Source organism: Ruditapes philippinarum, unplaced genomic scaffold, assembly GCF_026571515.1.
Source record: "Ruditapes philippinarum isolate M1 unplaced genomic scaffold, ASM2657151v2 ctg2800_1_1_1_1, whole genome shotgun sequence".
NCBI lineage: Eukaryota > Metazoa > Mollusca > Bivalvia > Venerida > Veneridae > Ruditapes > Ruditapes philippinarum.
In genome coordinates this window covers 53,498-71,595 of record NW_026861622.1, presented here as the reverse complement: position 1 = coordinate 71,595, position 18,098 = coordinate 53,498, and the positions used below count along the sequence as shown (strand labels likewise).

At 33.0% G+C, this 18,098-nt stretch overlaps 1 protein-coding gene across 1 annotated transcript; it reads right to left on the bottom strand.

Moving 5' to 3' along the window:
- Positions 1-1,122: 1,122 nt before the first annotated feature.
- Positions 1,123-14,379, bottom strand: LOC132716327 (cartilage intermediate layer protein 1-like). The gene is made up of 10 exons (XM_060699577.1): positions 14,252-14,379; positions 11,593-12,141; positions 11,071-11,235; positions 9,811-9,987; positions 9,189-9,503; positions 8,257-8,365; positions 7,815-7,966; positions 3,230-5,022; positions 2,354-2,601; positions 1,123-1,964 (listed from the first exon to the last, which is right to left on the bottom strand). Exons 1-10 carry the CDS (start codon positions 14,316-14,318, stop codon positions 1,742-1,744), a joined length of 3,798 nt encoding a protein of 1,265 aa, XP_060555560.1. The 5' UTR covers positions 14,319-14,379; the 3' UTR covers positions 1,123-1,741.
- Positions 14,380-18,098: the final 3,719 nt, after the last annotated feature.

Genomic DNA, 18,098 nt, shown 5'->3' with positions numbered 1-18,098 from the left:
GGGTGCCCCAAGACTCCATATTTTTGTCAGTCATATGACACTAGGTCGAATATTTACTAAGTCAGGGACAATTACTCTAACAATGCTAAATAAATCCACACAAAATACCCAGGTGCACAACTTCACATGCTGATCAACATTCCCGTAAAGTTTTATGACTCTAGGTAAAATACTTTTTGAGTTACGTGAGTCACAAGTTGAAAATTGCAAATTTTGACTAAGTCAAGGCCAATAACTCAAAATAAATCCACAGGGAAATACCCAGGTGCACAACTTCACAAGCTGAAAAACATTCATGTAAGGTTACATGAGTCTAGGATAAAAACTGTTTGAGCTACGTGCGACACAAAATGAGAACGGACTGAAGGATGGATTGACAGAAGGACGGACAAGGGTAAATCTAAATGCCCCCCCCCCCTAATTTCGTGTCCGCTCTATTTATTCAATACGCCATCTATAAATTCCTTAATTCAACCTTGACTAAAATGTTAACCACACCAGCAGACCCCAATCTACTGCTATCTTGACTTTATGTAATATCAGTAAAGGCCAATGACAAATATCAAACAAGTTTGTGTCCATTCTGAAATCCTATACCCTTTGAATCCTTTTTTTGTTAAATGTTTACTGCAATAAGGCAATGTACATAACCCATGCTACTGCTGTGCGGGCTCAATAATCAAGTTCTGCCTCAAAGGTTGGATGTCTGACGATTTCGAGCCTGCTCAATCAATCTTATACCCCTTGAAAAATTTATTTCAAACTTTTCTTAACATTTACCTAAACACGACATAGTGCAAAATCCATGCTGCAAATTGAAGGGTCAGTGTCGCCCTTTGGGGATATTACGAACAATTTAAAATTCTGTACTTTTCAAATTACTTTTTATAAACGTAATTTAAAAAATAATGACACATTGCACAACATAATATCTTTTTGTACAGATCAGGTAAATGATTCTGTTTCCCTTCGTATGCAGATAAGACATATAAATATGCCTATGTGGAAAATTATATATAACAAAAATAATATTCTTGCTATCTGTTTAATGTAAAAATTAACGTATTTATGACATGATTGAGAGGATTAGCAGAACAGTATTCTTAAAAAGTGCTCACAATTTTCAATCAAAATTATAAAACATTCATCGCAAGTTTTTATCATGTTGACCACAAAAAACAATTAATTTCTTTATGCACCATAACACTTTCAAGACATTTGGTAATCGCCAAATAAACCATGTATTAATAAATATTTTAATGACTTCAAAATGTCCATTAAAAAGATTTAAATTATCAAAGAAATATTTTCATGATAAATTACTTAAAGACATTTAAGTATTTTCAACTTTTCATCTTCTCAATCCGTGAAAATCGATCAGTCATGTTAAAAAGAAACTTTCTTTTAAGAACCTTGTATAGTTTGAATTAATTAACATGCCTTTTCTTTATCTACTGACCATCATTTATTTAGTTGTGTGTTGAAATAATGCATGTTTGGTAGAGGTTTAAAAGAATTTTAGTGTATGCTTGTATAAAAGCCTGTAACATACTAACATGTATAAAACTACGCATTTGTTTTAATAAACAAAGTCTTACCATATGAAAAGGAATAACTTCAAACAACAATGACAATGGCGTAACGTATAAAATAAGTATGTGCCATATTGACTTAATGGTTACGATATAAAATTGCTTCATATATAAATGGAATATAAAGATACTGATTAATAGTTTTGATTTTATAAACAATCAATTTCAACAGCTGCATTAACAGAAGGTAACATGCCGTTACCAAACGATCCAGAGTTTGTTCCTTGAAAGCAGAAGTTTTGTGCATTAGTTTTACTGCTCTGGTAAATATAAACCCCGTATTTTGGGCCGTAACTATCTTCAGCCTCAGCAAGAAAATCAAATCCATAGCCAGATGTAATTTCAGTGATTGAAATGTTCTTATTCAATGGTCTGAAAAAGAGGATATAAAGGAGAATAAAAACAACTTTTTATTTAGCGTGAAATTTGACGTAAGATTTAAGTGGTTTGATTATTATTATTATTACTATTATTATTATTATTATTATTATTATTATTATAATTATTATTATAAGGGGTTCCGTTTATTTCTATTTCATCCTTTATATATTTTCAATAAATTTCGTAGTGTTTTGTACTTTAGGAAACGCTTATGAAAATTATATTCAATTTCTAATTTAAAACAAAAACAATGTGTTGTTTAAGATCGCAAGATAGATTAATTGATTCATTTATAATTGACGATTATGACTACAAAAAAGTACCGATAAATAAATTCAGGCGGCAATTAAAAAATGAACATATTCAGCTTAAAACATTACCTGATTCGACAGGGTATTTTTGGCTTTGGATTAAGTCTAACCTCAAGATGTGTTGCTACGTTTTTCGTGATTTTACCAGCATCGTTAACAATTCCAGGACATCGGAATTCAACACATGCAGCCCTTTCATCTAATGTTGAATATGTTTTATCTGGTTGTGGGGCGACGTTGTACATCCCGTACTGTTCTCCTGAAGCATTTTCTTTACGACTAATTCCAATTAAACGAATGTCAAAATGTCCTTGTATCTAAAAATTTAGATAAATTACCATTTTCTTTTAAAATAAAAATATTTCTTGTTAGTGGTAACTTTTGTTACTTATTGATAGGTTTGTATGACTACTCAGTTGGCATTCACCGGTTTAAAATCAAATCCCGCCAGAATTTAAAGATGTCAAGCTAGTTATGTTACGTCTAAGACTTTTTCAGGATGATTGCTCGTGGCAAACATAAAGCGCAGTGGCCCATTCCATATTGCTCTCCGTCAGTAAAGATAGATTTTTTAAATGATGCGACTTACAACTAAAAACGAGAACAAAGATCAGCAAGGTAAAGACAATGTTCACAGGACGCAACACCTGACACACTTCAGCCACAACAGCAAGGCACCAGAAGGCATCGGACCTGAACCGGGAGAGGACATTAGAGCAGCGAAAAGAAGAAAGGGGCATGATACGATAAATACGTGAAATGGTAAGAATTATTGTATCCACAAAAATTGTTTGATGGTAGTCTTACATATTTTCATACTTTGAAAATGTACTTTAATTATATTTAATATTTATTGTCAGATAATTAAACACAATTATCCAGATGTTTTATATAATTACATTTTTTTATTATTTATTTTTGTGTGTGTCAAAAAAACATGTGTACCTTCAGCATAACCTTTAAATAACACACTTGTAATGTGTTATCGTTGTCTGGAGGAACAGGATGCCATGACTGTTTCTTGTCATAAATATTCTCTGATACTTGAAGATTTAATTTCGGGTCTTTGCCAAAACGCATACCAAAACGAAATTCAAAGCTATCTGGTGAATTAGTGCATTCTTTTTCGTCTTCAAAATAGTAAACAGGCCCATTTCTACCGCCAACAGTTTCAAAATTTCTTGAATTAAGAACAACTTCTGTTGAGTTTTTAATATTAGTTGAATTATATCCATACGGTAGATCGTGTTTTGGAAATGCAATGAGTCGCGATCCAGCTTTCTCTGCATACAAGTAAACTTCAGAATCACAAAATATCTTTAAACATTTACGTCCATTCTTTATTGGTTGTGTTTCAAAACCTTTATATTTATCTTTTAAGATATCTTTCGTAACTGCAGTTACGGATACCATGTCTTTTGCAATGGTGTTTCCGCTTAAATCTGAAAATACAGTGACTCTTACAAAACATGCCCCCCTCTCGACTGAATATGCTCTTGAAATTGTTGTGACTGTCTTATAAATTTGGATTTTATTTGTTATTACTCGACTATCAATGTTATACGTTCTCCACCACCAAGATCTGTAATAGTTTTTATAATATATCACCCGTTTGACCTCTTTAGTATAATCGAGTACGGTTTTTGTCGCATATTCAGCAGGGTGTTCTAGCTCAATCGGCGGAACATATTGACCACTCGTATCTGACCCAACATACATTTGATCAAGAAGACGTCTTCTGAATGGGGTTACTTTTGACTTCATTTTGTCAACAGATTTCCATGTGCCAGTATTTTCATCAAATTTCCATAATTCAACATTTGAGTCCCCTGAATTACTGTTGGAAATGTTCATAACTGTAGGGTCTATTTCAAATTGTATGGGTTTATTCAAGATCAATTGGTTTTCTTTATCATCCTCAAAATTGGTTTTTATAACTCCATATGTTTCTAACGGACAATTTTCCCCTTCTTCTTGAAACGAAAATTCACCACTGGATGCCTCAAAGTCCTCAAGGATTCTGGGGTCCATGAAATGAACTTGAGCATTAGCTTTACCTATGTATGGTACACCATCAACTGTAGATAGGGAGTTCCTTGGAATTGTTATACCACCTGGAGATTTCAGGCCCTTAGAGGACCCGACTTGGACTGCAAACTCCGAATCAGATCGGAATTCGATTTTCTTCGGACGAAGTGGCAAGGCTATACTGATTGATGTGCTTTTTCCGGGCTCAAGTTCTATGTTTTTTGTTGTGTCAATAAAGGTTTTATATATGTTATCTGCGAATCGAACAATTATTTTTTCAAAGTCAAATGGAATTTCAAAAGAAAAATACCCCACAATGTTGGTCATGGCCTTCTGTTTTCCATAAACATAAATTGTTCCAAACTTTAAAGGCAAGATAGAGCCGTTTTCTGCGCGCCCAAACGCGTTTCCTGTTATGACTGTTTTCTTATAACATTTTCGACATGTACAAGAAGAAACTATAGAAGCCTTGTACTGAAAGCCATCACATTGTACATCAACTGAGGCATCGGCATTAGAATCACAGCAATAATGCGGCCACCATTCTGTACATGTAAAATTGTCAGCGAGGCTTTTTGTTACACATGAATCTTGTCCGCATGTACCAACATTAATTGTGGAATTTTTGCTCATGTCATCTTTAACGTAGCAACCATCTGGAAGCGCTTCATACAACGGCTTTGGCCTTTCACATGTATCAGTTGCGCCAACTTTTTAGAAATAAAAGTTAAAACAAACCTTTTGAATTACAATTGAGAACAGGAGTTTACAAATATACTTATAAATACGTACCAGCTTATCAAAACAATGATATTATAATAGACAGGTGACACTTATGTCTTAAATTATTCAATATTAAAGCAGTCATCACCAAAAAAGCACATTTCAAATGAAGTACATTACAAAATAATTAACACCAAATTAGAAAATTCAGGTTATTCAAAACCGGACCACAGTCGACCATGTATTGGATGCAAAGGAAATGACAATTGATCTACAAGTCCACACATCTAAAGTCGATTTAGTGAATAAAGCAAAAGAAACTTACACAATTTAAGCTTAAACACAGCTACGTTAAAGTAACATACTTCTCATATTATAACTGCCAAATTAAACTAATTTGACTATACGTTTCAAAAGATATCGAAAGAAGATTATCATGGTTATTGGCTAACAGTTGATATCGGACAACATTCAGGATTAAATATGAATTTGCGAAGAATATAAAAAGACTGTTCCGTTCTTTTTATAAACCGAATGTAAGACGTTAATCATTAAATTGAAAGGAATGTAGGCATTTTGTAATATTTTTTGCATTTAACCTGTTCATTCACTGTCTTTCTTTGATGTCACTTTAAATGCTTCCTGTAAGTATAATACGACACAATTTGGCAAACAAATCAGGTGTAACAAAAGGAAGAAATGGTTTAAAATTGGTAATTGTATTTATTTACACCGACGACACAAACGTTACCTTAAAACCGGTAGCAACATAATCAAAAAGTTTCATAAATTCGGATCTTTCAAGGATTAATGTGTTAAAGGCGTCCAAGGAAAGTGGTTAAGGTCGTTGACTTCAAACCACTTGCTCCTCAACGATACGGATTACGTAACACGGGCAGTTTTACTCTGGTTTCCGTTTGTGCATGCAGGCTCCATCCGTTTAGCTAGAAAACCGCTGTTTGAATTTGACTACTGTGTTTGTGTGACGTGAAACCAAACACAAAGGATTGATTTGTTTATAAGGGTTTAAATATAAAAGATTAGCTTTCATATGTGTCAACTTAATTTACACTAAAATGTATTAGCACGTTTACTACCATGTTTACAATTTAGACCATAGACTTGCACAATTTGCATTACTTTTTCATAATGCCTGTTTTATGTTCGCATCCATGAATTACAGGATATACGGGGTTATACGAGGTATGATCAAAATGTTCTCGGCCCGATATACTTCTAGCCACTACACTGACATTTACAAACGATACGTCGATACCGATATCTTATTGAACACACTGACCGAGTTACATGCAGTTGTACACAGATTTATAAACATAAAACACACTTTGATCAGTAGAGGGTATGTCATTTAGACAAGTATAGAGAAAGTTGAAATCAGTAGCGTCATTAAAAACCTCTGTAAGAAAGGGGTGTCCCCAAAGAAAATCAATGAAGACTTTATAGTCCCCTTCCTATAGCACTGTGAAAAAATGGGCTTGTGAATTTAAGAAGGGCAGGGAGAGCATTGGAGGTAATTAGCGGCCTTGGCGGCCAAAAGAGGCAACCAACAATGAACTGCCGAAGCTGTGCACGATCTGGTCATGTGCGATAGAAAGCGAGACCTGCGAAGCATTGCTAGGGAAGTGGGAATAAGCTTTAGTTCAGTTCAGGCAATTCTGACTGATGTCTATGGCATTTCAAAGGTTTTCTTTAGATGGGTCCTCAAACATTTGACTGACCACCAGGCTTGACAATTCAAGATATATTTTGTCTCGCTACGAGGATGATCCAGGTTTTATCTACTGGATCGTAACTCAGGATAAAACATGGGTCATCACTTCGATCAAGAATCCAAAAAACAGACAATGCATTGGAAGCACCCTGGCGCAACCCCTCTGAAGAAATTCAAGAGGGTTCGATCAGCAGGGAAGGTGATGGCTTCACTTGTTTTTGGGATAGTCAGGTCGTACCATAAACGGTACGTACTATGCAGACAAATTGAGACGTCTGCGTCAAAAAGGAGGGGCAAACTGACTCAAGGCGTTCTGTTTCTGCACAACAATGCGCCAGCTCACACATCTCAAGTTGCGCTGGCTGCTGCAAGTGACTGCGGCTTTGAAACTTCTACCTGTTTCCGAAACAGAAAACCAAGGTAGACGTTTTTAGAATTTTGAATGTGTCATGGAGGCGGTCAATAAGTTTTGAGGACCAAAAAAGAGATTACTATTTTTAAGGGTTTATCAAGTTGGAGCACAGGTGAGCAAAGGGCATTGATGTAGAGGGCGATTACATTGAAAAGTAAGAACATTATGTGGGTTCTCTGACTTCGGAAGTACATCGGGCCGAGAACTTTTTGATCAATTCTCGTATTAAATAAAAGTCTTATATTCAAGGTGCATATTGTAAAATGGTCGACTCGTTAAGAGAATGAGTCAGCTTTTGAGGATGAATTCTAAGGCAATGGTTTTTTTCCGCCGACTTCTTTTTTGCGTAAATTCTTTCTGCTAAAATATTTGAATGTGTGCTATTGATTGAATTTTAATAAGTGATACAATCTTTTTCATATTTTACTTTGTCAATGATGCTAGATAATTTTGATTTACACTATGTTATCTTAAATATTCCCGCTTTTTGGGTATAAATGAGATTATATAAAAAAAATTATATATATTTGTATATCTGAATATATTTCGGGATAAACTTGTTTAGGATAATAGAAAAGGCACCTGTAATTATGTAAAAAAAAAAAGAAAAGAAAAACAATATGTATACATCATACTTGACACTGTTAACGTAGCTTTATTTGACGTTGATGACCCTGCATCTGTTTCAGTCGAGCAATAATATTCTCCTTTGTCGGACAAACTTACGCTTCTGAATACGAGTGTGCCGTTCAAACCTCGTGTACCAAGAGACTCTAGACCTTTGTACCTGATTGTATGTATATATCATATCGTTACCTCAAAGATTATTAGACATGCAATATATTCTCTTTTTTGATGTATCTATATTTTCTTTTATTGTTATCAAAATAAATATTTTCATCAACCAATTACTATATTAACATTTTACCATATATCTCTTATAAGTTTAATCTCAAATGAGAGTTTGCTAATTATTTACTGTAACATCTTTTAAAAAAAATATGCACTTCTTGCTTCGATCAAATGTAAAAGATTTGCATCTTACACCATCTTGTACGTCGAAACTTTCGTACATACCATGTATATATCGCTGGCGGAGGTTGCCCGGTGGCTCTACAGCATATTGAAACACTTTGGCCAACAAGACGCTTTTTACTCGTAGGATGTAAAAGAAAAAGCGGTGCAACTAGAAATTGAAAAAAGAAGACACCTAAAAGTGTTGAAAATTTAGTACCACTCAATTCGGTGTTAGGGAGCGTGAGGGATGTTGCACTTTTTTATTATCCCTAATGTACAGAATCAATCAAACCGAGTCTGCAATTTTCATGTTATTTTCTTGTGATAAATGCTTACGAGAGATTACACGTTTTGCAGATTTTTTAATCTTGTACAATGTTTTTAAATCCTGTAATGTCTAAAAATCTGCATTAGGTTCTAAATTGTTATAATGAAATCGGACACTTACAATTGTAAGGCACACAAGGAAATGCCTTTTCAGCTTTTAACAGCAAAAAAAATAGGTCACGCCTGCTCCATTTATTGCTAGGTCAACTGCTAACAAATAACATTACAAATAAAACCATGCGTTCTTTTGTGTAACCAAGGTCAACGAAGGGCCTTTGTGTATCTTGAATTACTGTCTGTTCGGCATTCAATTACTTATACTTTTAAGTACTAATCAGTTGGTTTTTTTTAAATAAATGAAGTTGTAGCCTGCCAATGTTTATTGCTAATATACGTTTTCCATTCACATGATCAGCTTTATTAATGGCTATAATTCATAAGTATTGATAGCCAAGGGTTGACTTAAGAGGATAATTATGTGGGCATTTTCTGATGTATATAAACAGTTATGATTCTTAATACCGAAAACTTAAAGCAGCATAAACAATCATTTAATACTATATCTTCATATCTTAAACGTCTTGAATATGTTGGATATAGAAAGAAATTCAAAGTAATTAGATCTAAGTTGAAAAGTGTTACATTTATGTTGATATCATTTTTACCTTCTTCCAACATTGTTGAATTGAAAACCCAGTGGGTTTGATTAACCTGCTTTGCTTTCCCATCAACGCCGGAGTAACCTTTCCTCCTTATTGCAATACTTTCATCTGCAACATATACTCCATGAACACTGAAGAAGCCATACTCATCTGATGTTGTTAATGACTCGTACATTTTTGATTTTACAAAAATCTGTGCACCTTCTATTGTCCTGTTCAAAAACGATCTCACATATCCAAATAACACAATACCAGTAGCTGTACATACATCGCATGATAAAGATAACTTAGTACCAGGAGGGCAAGTCCTACTACAGTCTGAAACATTTTATTAAAATTGTCGCTTAAAATGATCCCATTTACATTTTTCAGAGGAATAAGATTTTCGCTTAATATGTATAAGTTTAATTCAATTACATTTCTTTACTTTCAAAATATAGGTAGCATTTACTTAAAGGCATAATGAAAGTTAATTATAATGTAACATAATGCGTGTGTTATTGAAAACAATTGATTTAAAGAAAGAAAACACGCATCAATATGACTGAAATACTGTTGGAAAAAGGTGTAAAATGAAACAAACAAACAAACACGCATCAAGAATTACACTTTCAAGAACTAATACCTGGGCATGGCCATTCTGCGCATGATTTACTCTTCTTCGAGTTACCTGGACATGTTTTGCCACCGTTCTCTGGAAACGGGGCAGTACATGTTCGAGTCTTTATCTGGGTACCATTTCCACAGGTTTTAGAGCAGTCTGTCCAATCATCCCAAAATGACCAAGAACCGTCTACGGGCTCTAAACATTTGTAATAGTAAGTATAAAGCAATAAAAAACTTTTATTTTTAAGTCGAAATTTAAACAATTTTGCACGTCGATTTGTCAGACATAAACATGTTATATAAATGTGTACGATGTTTGACTGCAGTTTTGTTCGATTTTGTTCGGATTTCACGGCACATTACTAGTCATTAGATTAAGACTTAAATTAATTCTGGCAAAATGTCTCTTTTATAATATTAAGCATGTATTTTGAAGACTGCTTGAATTTAATCAAAGCCAGTTAAAGCATAAGTAATCAAGCTGTTTACATTATTGAAATAAGCCAATATTTTATACATTTACAATCATATACGTTATTCAAACATATTTAAAAAATTACTATTTTCAAATTTTAAAAGGTTTTATCGATAATGTGTTCCACCTGACTCTTCATAGAAACAGGTAGCGGCATCTGTAAGTACATTTATCAAATTAGGTGTATTTATTTGAATTAAGATGAATAGTATAATTTTATCATAAAATCTAGTTTATATAATGACGTAAGAAAAAAGCTATGACTGGCATATTAAAAAAAGAGTTATAGCATTAATTTTATAACTTAAAAAGAAGGTTCGCATAAGACGCTTAGCATTGTATAGGAAAAGCTTATATCCAAACAATACAATTTACTAGTTAACAATGACAATAATATTGGCTCTATAAAGAAATGTGTAAAGCATCATTATAGACTACTGAAACACAATTTGATTGTAAAACAGTATTTAGTAAGTGAAAGCTTTTTTTATTGCTAACTACAGTAATATGTTTTGAGTTGCAAATTATTGTTTATTTAAGTATCTTGTATTTACGATTGTAATTTGCTTCCATCCTCTTGGCCCACACCACTGTAGGTTCGAGCCGAAAGTGAACCACAATGATCAAAGCGTTTTAGGAAGTACAAATAATTTAAGGTTTTATAATCTTTGGACAATTAAATGTTCATTTTGTTACCTTAAAGTAGTAAAAATAGTAGCAATGGTCAAGAACAGATTAAGAGACAATGCTTAATTTGTGAAATTGAACAATAACAAATTATGTAGCAGCATAAAAACGACTTACTAGTACACGGTGTATTGAAACAGCGCTCTTCGTGCATCAATTCTCCATCACAGTCTATATCAATAGGTTTCCTTTTTTCACATTTTCTGAAACGCCTCCTCAACCCAGGTCCACAGAGAGATCCACACACAGTCCATTCAGACCATTCTCTTAATATGCCTCTTCCTTTTTGTAATAATGTAACTTGGTGTTTTAATTTAATTCATGATTAATCTGTTGTTAAATAGTATTAATTAATTGTTTCTAACTAACGTACAGATGGTGTTTAAAATATTTAAAGAATACTTAGAAACATCAGCCATCTGATAAATATTATTTTTTGTAGATTTGTATGTTCTTTTGAATTACAATATTTTCTCTGACCATATTATTAACGTTATGAATATGTCGTTTCAATGCATGTCACGAAAATGTTGTATGATAACATTTTTATGTTTTGTTATCAACTTAGTGAAATTGATATTAATAATAGACGCTTGTCATTTTCTATCTGTACAAACAAAACAGGGAGAAAGAATTTACCTTTACAAATAGAACTTTTAACATTGCCGAGTTCTTTCATTAGACTATTCGTTTCAGAAGCAACCTTAATGATTTTTTCTTTGGTAGTTAGTTTTTCATACCAAAATGTGCTGATGTGATACCCAACTAAAACGACATAAAGCTGTGATCCTGTTGACGCTGCTGCCAAAGAAATATTTTGAATATATGACTTGTCATATATGTCAGATGATGTAATTAGGAGCACTACATCTGGTGCCAGACGCCTTCCACCATTTATCTCTTGAAAACCATGGTTTATACTGTAGTCGAGTGCCTTGCCAACCTCAGCTTTTCCACTGCTTTGCCAAATATATTCCACTGCAAGCTGAGTTTCAGAAACAGATTGGTATGTTTCTAAATCGAACTGTATATTGGGAGTACTTCCAAATGTTATCATACCAAAGCGGTTGCTTCCATCCCATAAGTCATTTATCAATCTTGAGGAGAACTGTTTTTCCTCATCGAAATGAGTTTGACCGTCGGATGAGTCTAGTAACAAAACAATATCCATAGGCGAATTCGTGCAGCCTGCAGTACAATATTAACAAAACATTGTACCGTCAGTTATTTAACAAGCAATTATTCGACTATACAATATATTTTATGGACATGGCCTACTTTTAGTCATTTTGTATCTACAAACAATATTATTATAACCCTCAGTTACTACTGCTAAGGGGTGTTTTTTTATATATTAAATCCGATGTGAGCAAAATAATTTTGAAGAAATTTAACATTGGTCTGATTTTAAAAGTACATGTATATGATGAATATAATTTATCTATCAAGTACGAAATTAACTAGTTAAAATATAAAAAAACAGAAAGCAATATTGACTCCAAAATGTATTTCCTCACCGTATTTTATACAATATCCCAATTATAACAGTTTTGACACCTTGTTTCATCGAGTGCCATGCCTAAGAGCATACAATGAAATATAAACAACAAACTTGTGTTCTAAATAGGTTTTAACTGACTTATCAGTGGTCTCAAAAGTGGGATTGAATAAAGAATATAACAAAGAATTGGGAATGAAACTGGTGGTCTAAATAGTGGATAAGCATTTTGCATTATGGAACCATTTACAAAAAGAACAAACAATTCTGTTATTTATATAATTGTTCTTAATTGCCTAGTTGTCTTAAATTACGAGATGGTCTATAATGTACTTTTAGTCAACACAAAAGCATGGATTGTAAAATAACAACCTTGAACGCAAAGTATACTGCTATTCCTACTTGGTACCAAATCCACATTCCGGTATTGGAATAAATATTTCTTTGTTTTCTTTTTCTTCCACTGGTATTTTTATGAAGAGGCAAATATAGGAAATATATCATTGGTATTTTAAAAAAAGATTATTATTTGTAAGTTTTCATTTCACAATCATTTCTTTATATGATTCGGGGCGATTTTAGCATACAACGATACGGAATAATTAATGAATGGCATATCCAATTTAATTAATTGCCGATTCTTATATTTTATGCTGTATAATTTGTTCTATAAATGTATATTTCGAATCTGTTAACATTAACGAAAATAAGATTATTTGATGTCATGCTTCTGAAACTTTGCAAGGTTTTTAAATTATAGGATTTTACACATAGCGTGTGTTTACACATATCGTAGTGTTTTGGTATTTCTTTGTAGTTTTTCAGTGCATGACAACATGAAAACGGTTAAATAAATAATTCTACTTTAACTTGCATAATCACAGGCAAATTTTAAAGAAGGAGTACACTTTTATTCCCCATCGTTAATTTATAATTATTGCTTGTTTCGGTGTAGATAAATCACAATGAAGTAAGCAAGGACTGGTTTTGTACCTGCAATATAGCTAACTTTAATACGAGTTTTGTGCAAATGATCAAGTATTTGTAAAGATAACAAGCTTAGTTTCTTTATTGTTTTATTTAGACCTATGCCATTATTAAGAAATATGTATCTATATTCTTTTCCAGTAGATTCATTTTCTTAATTTAAAAAAACTGAAAAATGAACAAAAATTATTAAAAGAATTCTATATAATTTTGTATTATGACGATTCAAATAAATGACTGTATATAATTTTATACAGGTCCACCGTTACATCTATATGCAAACTTTAAAAATAAAAAATCGATTTTTAACGTATTTTTTTAACATTATAACATGTCCTTTTTCAAAAGTTTAATTATTTAAGAATATCAATAATTGTAAATGCTGTATTAAGACATAAATCGTAAACATAATTGTTTCCTTGCTATGTGCGATCTGATTTGACCGCCATCATTGGATACGTGTCCTTAATTCTAAAATATAAATTACCGCATTTTAAATTCAGCGTGTGCAATGCCATTATCTCCAAAAGGTAATAATATTTTAGTCTGATATCGATTTAGAGTGTTTTCCTGACAACAAATTCAGTAATAAAAGATCAATATTCTAGGTATAGAAATCTTTTTTTAATTTTTGCTTTGAAATAAAAAAAAACGAATTGTTCTTCACGGTGAAAGATTATAATACTGCTAAGTAAGGACAACGAATGCAGTTGATAAGATTGACATTTTTATATCTTTTAAACATCATTTTTAGGCATTTTAACATAAAAACACAAATTCAAAATGAAGTATAAGGTAAACTAAAGTCCAAACCTGAAGTTGAGACATAATTCAGTTTTGAAAATATACATGCTACTACAATTGTAACGAACATCCCCATATTGTCATGCGTTATCCATATCTTATTCTGCCGTAACAAATACTACATGCCCTTTTATATCCAAGGTAAAAGAGATTGTATACTACAGTCGTGACAAAATCAATTTATTTCTAAGTACCGATAACGGACATAAAGTCGTAAAATATTTTGAAACAAACCATAAATTTCAATTACTATAGACTGAAATTGTTGTTTTACCCCTAGTTGAAGTTCTAGCGCAAAACAGAAGAAACAATAGATACAATTAAATAGCTTTCCTGAAAATAATGGATGATATATAAAATTATTTGATTATTTTATCACTCTTATTATTATTATTATTATTATTATTATTATTATTATCTACTACTACTACTACATGAAAATGTGGGCAGCGCCTGTTTAACAATACAGTCGACTCTCGTTATCTCGAAGTCTTCGGGACTGTCAAAAAAATATCGAGATAACGAAATGTCGAGATAAACGTATGAGGGTTTGAACATGTCAATAACTAATTTTTACAGAAGACATGCGCATACCTTATAAGTCAAATACGTACGATGTTTCATAATCTTGTGTCAATCCTTATAATAAAAAATAACAATTTGTTACATAATTTAACGGATGTTTACCAGCGGAAATACAGCATTTAGGTGCTATGTGATAAACACATAGTGAGGTTTACTCAGTTATACACCACTAAAACAAAAACGTTGTTTTCTAACCTAATTTATTTATTTATTTAGTACTTTAACATTGCATAATAACACATATTACATATAACATATTTCATAGCAATCATTTTGTGAGAGTAATAGCACATTTATGAATAGTTAGCACGTTTATTTAATTTACCGATTATTTGATAACAAGTTTACAAACTGATATCACTTGCAGTAAAGTTTATTCGAATGATAGCACACAGTATTAAACACATTTTAATCACTTTTCTTAAAGAATGATGTAATGTCCGTTTGTTTTCCGCATCTGACTGCTAGGTGTTTCCTTGAAATGTATACACAACGGAAAATTCACTCATTTTCGACATAAGTCAATCAACACGCTAATTAGATCAACATGTAATAAGTCTCTTCAAAGTAGGAATACTCCCAATATTGACAGTATTATTGAATGTTTGCTTATTACATTTTGTTTGATTTTACAACGATTGTATTTGCATATTTAGACCGTAATAAAAGCTTTTGACAGAAATGTAGGCATTATAGATATGCATATAGGATATATGCTCTGCGAAATATCCGGACAATGTCTGGATATTCAATCATCTTGACCTTGCAAATATTAATCTAAACTAGAAGGTTTATACAAAAACACATGTCTCCCAAAACTATGTATGTCAATAATGTGAAGTTTAATTGGAATCCCACCAGTAGCTTGACCTGTGAAAGGACAACATTTTTCGTTTTATAGCTCTGACGGCCATTTTGTGCAGCAAAGCGGAGCATGTCGTGATACGCACAACTAGGGATAGTACTGAACTCCTGTGAATTTTGGTGGAAATCCCGCCAGTTGTTTGACCTGTGATAGCTTGACAGCTATTTTTTAGCTCTGGTGACCATTTCGTGCACCAAAGCGGAACGTGCTGGCGAGGTGCACAACTAGGGGATACAATGGAAATAAGAGTATCTCTTTTTTGTGATATCCTTAGTGCTGGTGTGTATGTCATGAGTTATATATAGTCATGTACGTTTTAAAAGTATATGTTGTTTTAAATGCAAGGTATATGTTTTCTTTACCAAATTAAATCTCTAGGGATGGTACTGATCACTCCTGCAAAGTTTGGTTAAAATCGAACCAGTAGTTTGACCTGTTAAGGCCGGACAAGCTTAATGCGCACGGACAGACGACTGGACAGACGGCCAATGCCAAAACAATGATAACAAAACTTTTGGGAGACATTATTACATGTGTTAAATTTGTAGTCATAATATTATAATGTGTGTTAAAATCCATCAATAAATGGCGACTAAATGGTCCTTGTATACATCTTCTGTTTTATCTTAACTTTGACCTCTCTAAGTGACATTGACTTGGTAGCAGGGACATAGATTAGGCGCGCAAGACTTTGCCTCACAATGATGAACATTTGTACTAAAAATAGAGAAAACAAGTATCCCTCAAGAAAGTTCAATACGACAAAATTGAAAATGTTGCAGGCTCGGTTTGATTGAGCCTGTTGATAGACGGTACTTTCAAGTGAAAAATGGTACAATTTTGAATTATGAAACATCCGCAGATTTCAATATGGAATACATATACGTGACATTTAAAACAACATATACATTTAAAACATACATGAGTATAAATAAGCCAAGTTACCTTAAAATCCCTCGATATAAGTAGAAGTTTTGCTCCGAACAAGCATTTTTCAATGACCTCTAAGTGTAACCTTGACCTTTGACCTAGAGACCTGTTTCATGCGTATGAAACTGCTTCTCATAGTTGTCAACATTTTTATGAAGTTTCATTGGAATCTCTCCATGCGTGGAGGGGATATGCTCTGGGCAAAATCTCTATATTTGATCATTTTAGTGACCATGACCTTGTATATTTTAACCTTAATTACATGTGTCACACCTGTAGTCATGATAATGACCATTTGTTATTCAATTTCTTAACAAATGATGACTAAATGATCCGAAAACACATTTTAAAATGTTTTTAATTTCATCTGAATTTTGACCACTATGTGTGCCATTGACCTCGGACGCAGGGGCCTAAATTTTACACGCATCACCCCGCATAACAATGGTGAATATTTGTGCCAAGATTTATTGAAATTCCTCTATGCATGTAGAGGTTTTGCTCCGGACAAGCCTTTTTAAAATGACCTATTAGTGTGGCCTTAACCTTTGACCTAAACACCTGGTTCACGCGCGCGACACAACTTCTTATAGAGGTAATTCTATATAGTTTCATTGGAATTTGTCTATGCGTGTAGGAAATCTGCTCCGACCAAATTGAACGCCGCCTTCCAGGGGCGAAACTTAAATACGACCCGTTTTTCAAACGGGCGTATAAAAACGCCAGCACAAACCAAACGGCAAACTTGATTTCACGTATAGTGTTTGGGTTTGGGTTTTTTGGGTTCTGTTTTATTTAGATAGTTAAAGCCATTTTAAATGTAAACATAGTTGAATGAACAATTATAGTTGTGAATCATTCGCTACTGACACGAAAAAGTAACGGCTAAAATGGCATTGATTCATGAAAGAATATAGTAGAATATACCAGAAAAATATCTGATATGTATTCGCGATTAAGATCGGAATATCCCTCTCTCGGGTACCCTTGGGCAAGAATTCGACAAGCTTCCTGACAATGGGCGGGTAGTCTTGGAACGGAGGATATTCAGGTCCAAAGTGCAACACATGACAGTTTTTATCAAACCAGAGAATTGTGAATTGTTTTATTTGTTGTTAATTTTCTGTTGTTGTTATTTCCCTTTATTTACATGCACATGAGCTTCGGGGTTATAACCATAATTGGAAATAAATGTTGTTTCAGGAGGAGCATGAAATATCATATGAGTTTTAAGTAGTTTACTATGAACATTTCATTTATTAACATTTTATTAACATAATTGTTTATGATATAACATACGAGGATTGATAAAAAATCTTGATCCGATGTATTTCCGGTATTGAGAGAACCCAACTAATGGTCTTACTTTTCAATATAACCACACTCAATCAATGCACTTTGCCAACCTGTGCTCCAACTTGTTTAACCCTTAAAAATAGAACTCTCTATGTTGGTCCTCAATGAACTCATTGACTG

Bases quoted from the DNA above. Each gene is read 5' to 3' on its own strand.
- LOC132716327 (XM_060699577.1), bottom strand. From the start codon at position 14,318: ATGGGGATGTTCGTTACAATTGTAGTAGCATGTATATTTTCAAAACTG. The intron at 2,602-3,229 runs GTACACATGTTT...CTAAATTTTTAG, and splicing joins ATTTAAAGGTTATGCTGAAG to ATACAAGGACATTTTGACAT. The intron at 1,965-2,353 runs GTAATGTTTTAA...CCTCTTTTTCAG, and splicing joins AAAATACCCTGTCGAATCAG to ACCATTGAATAAGAACATTT.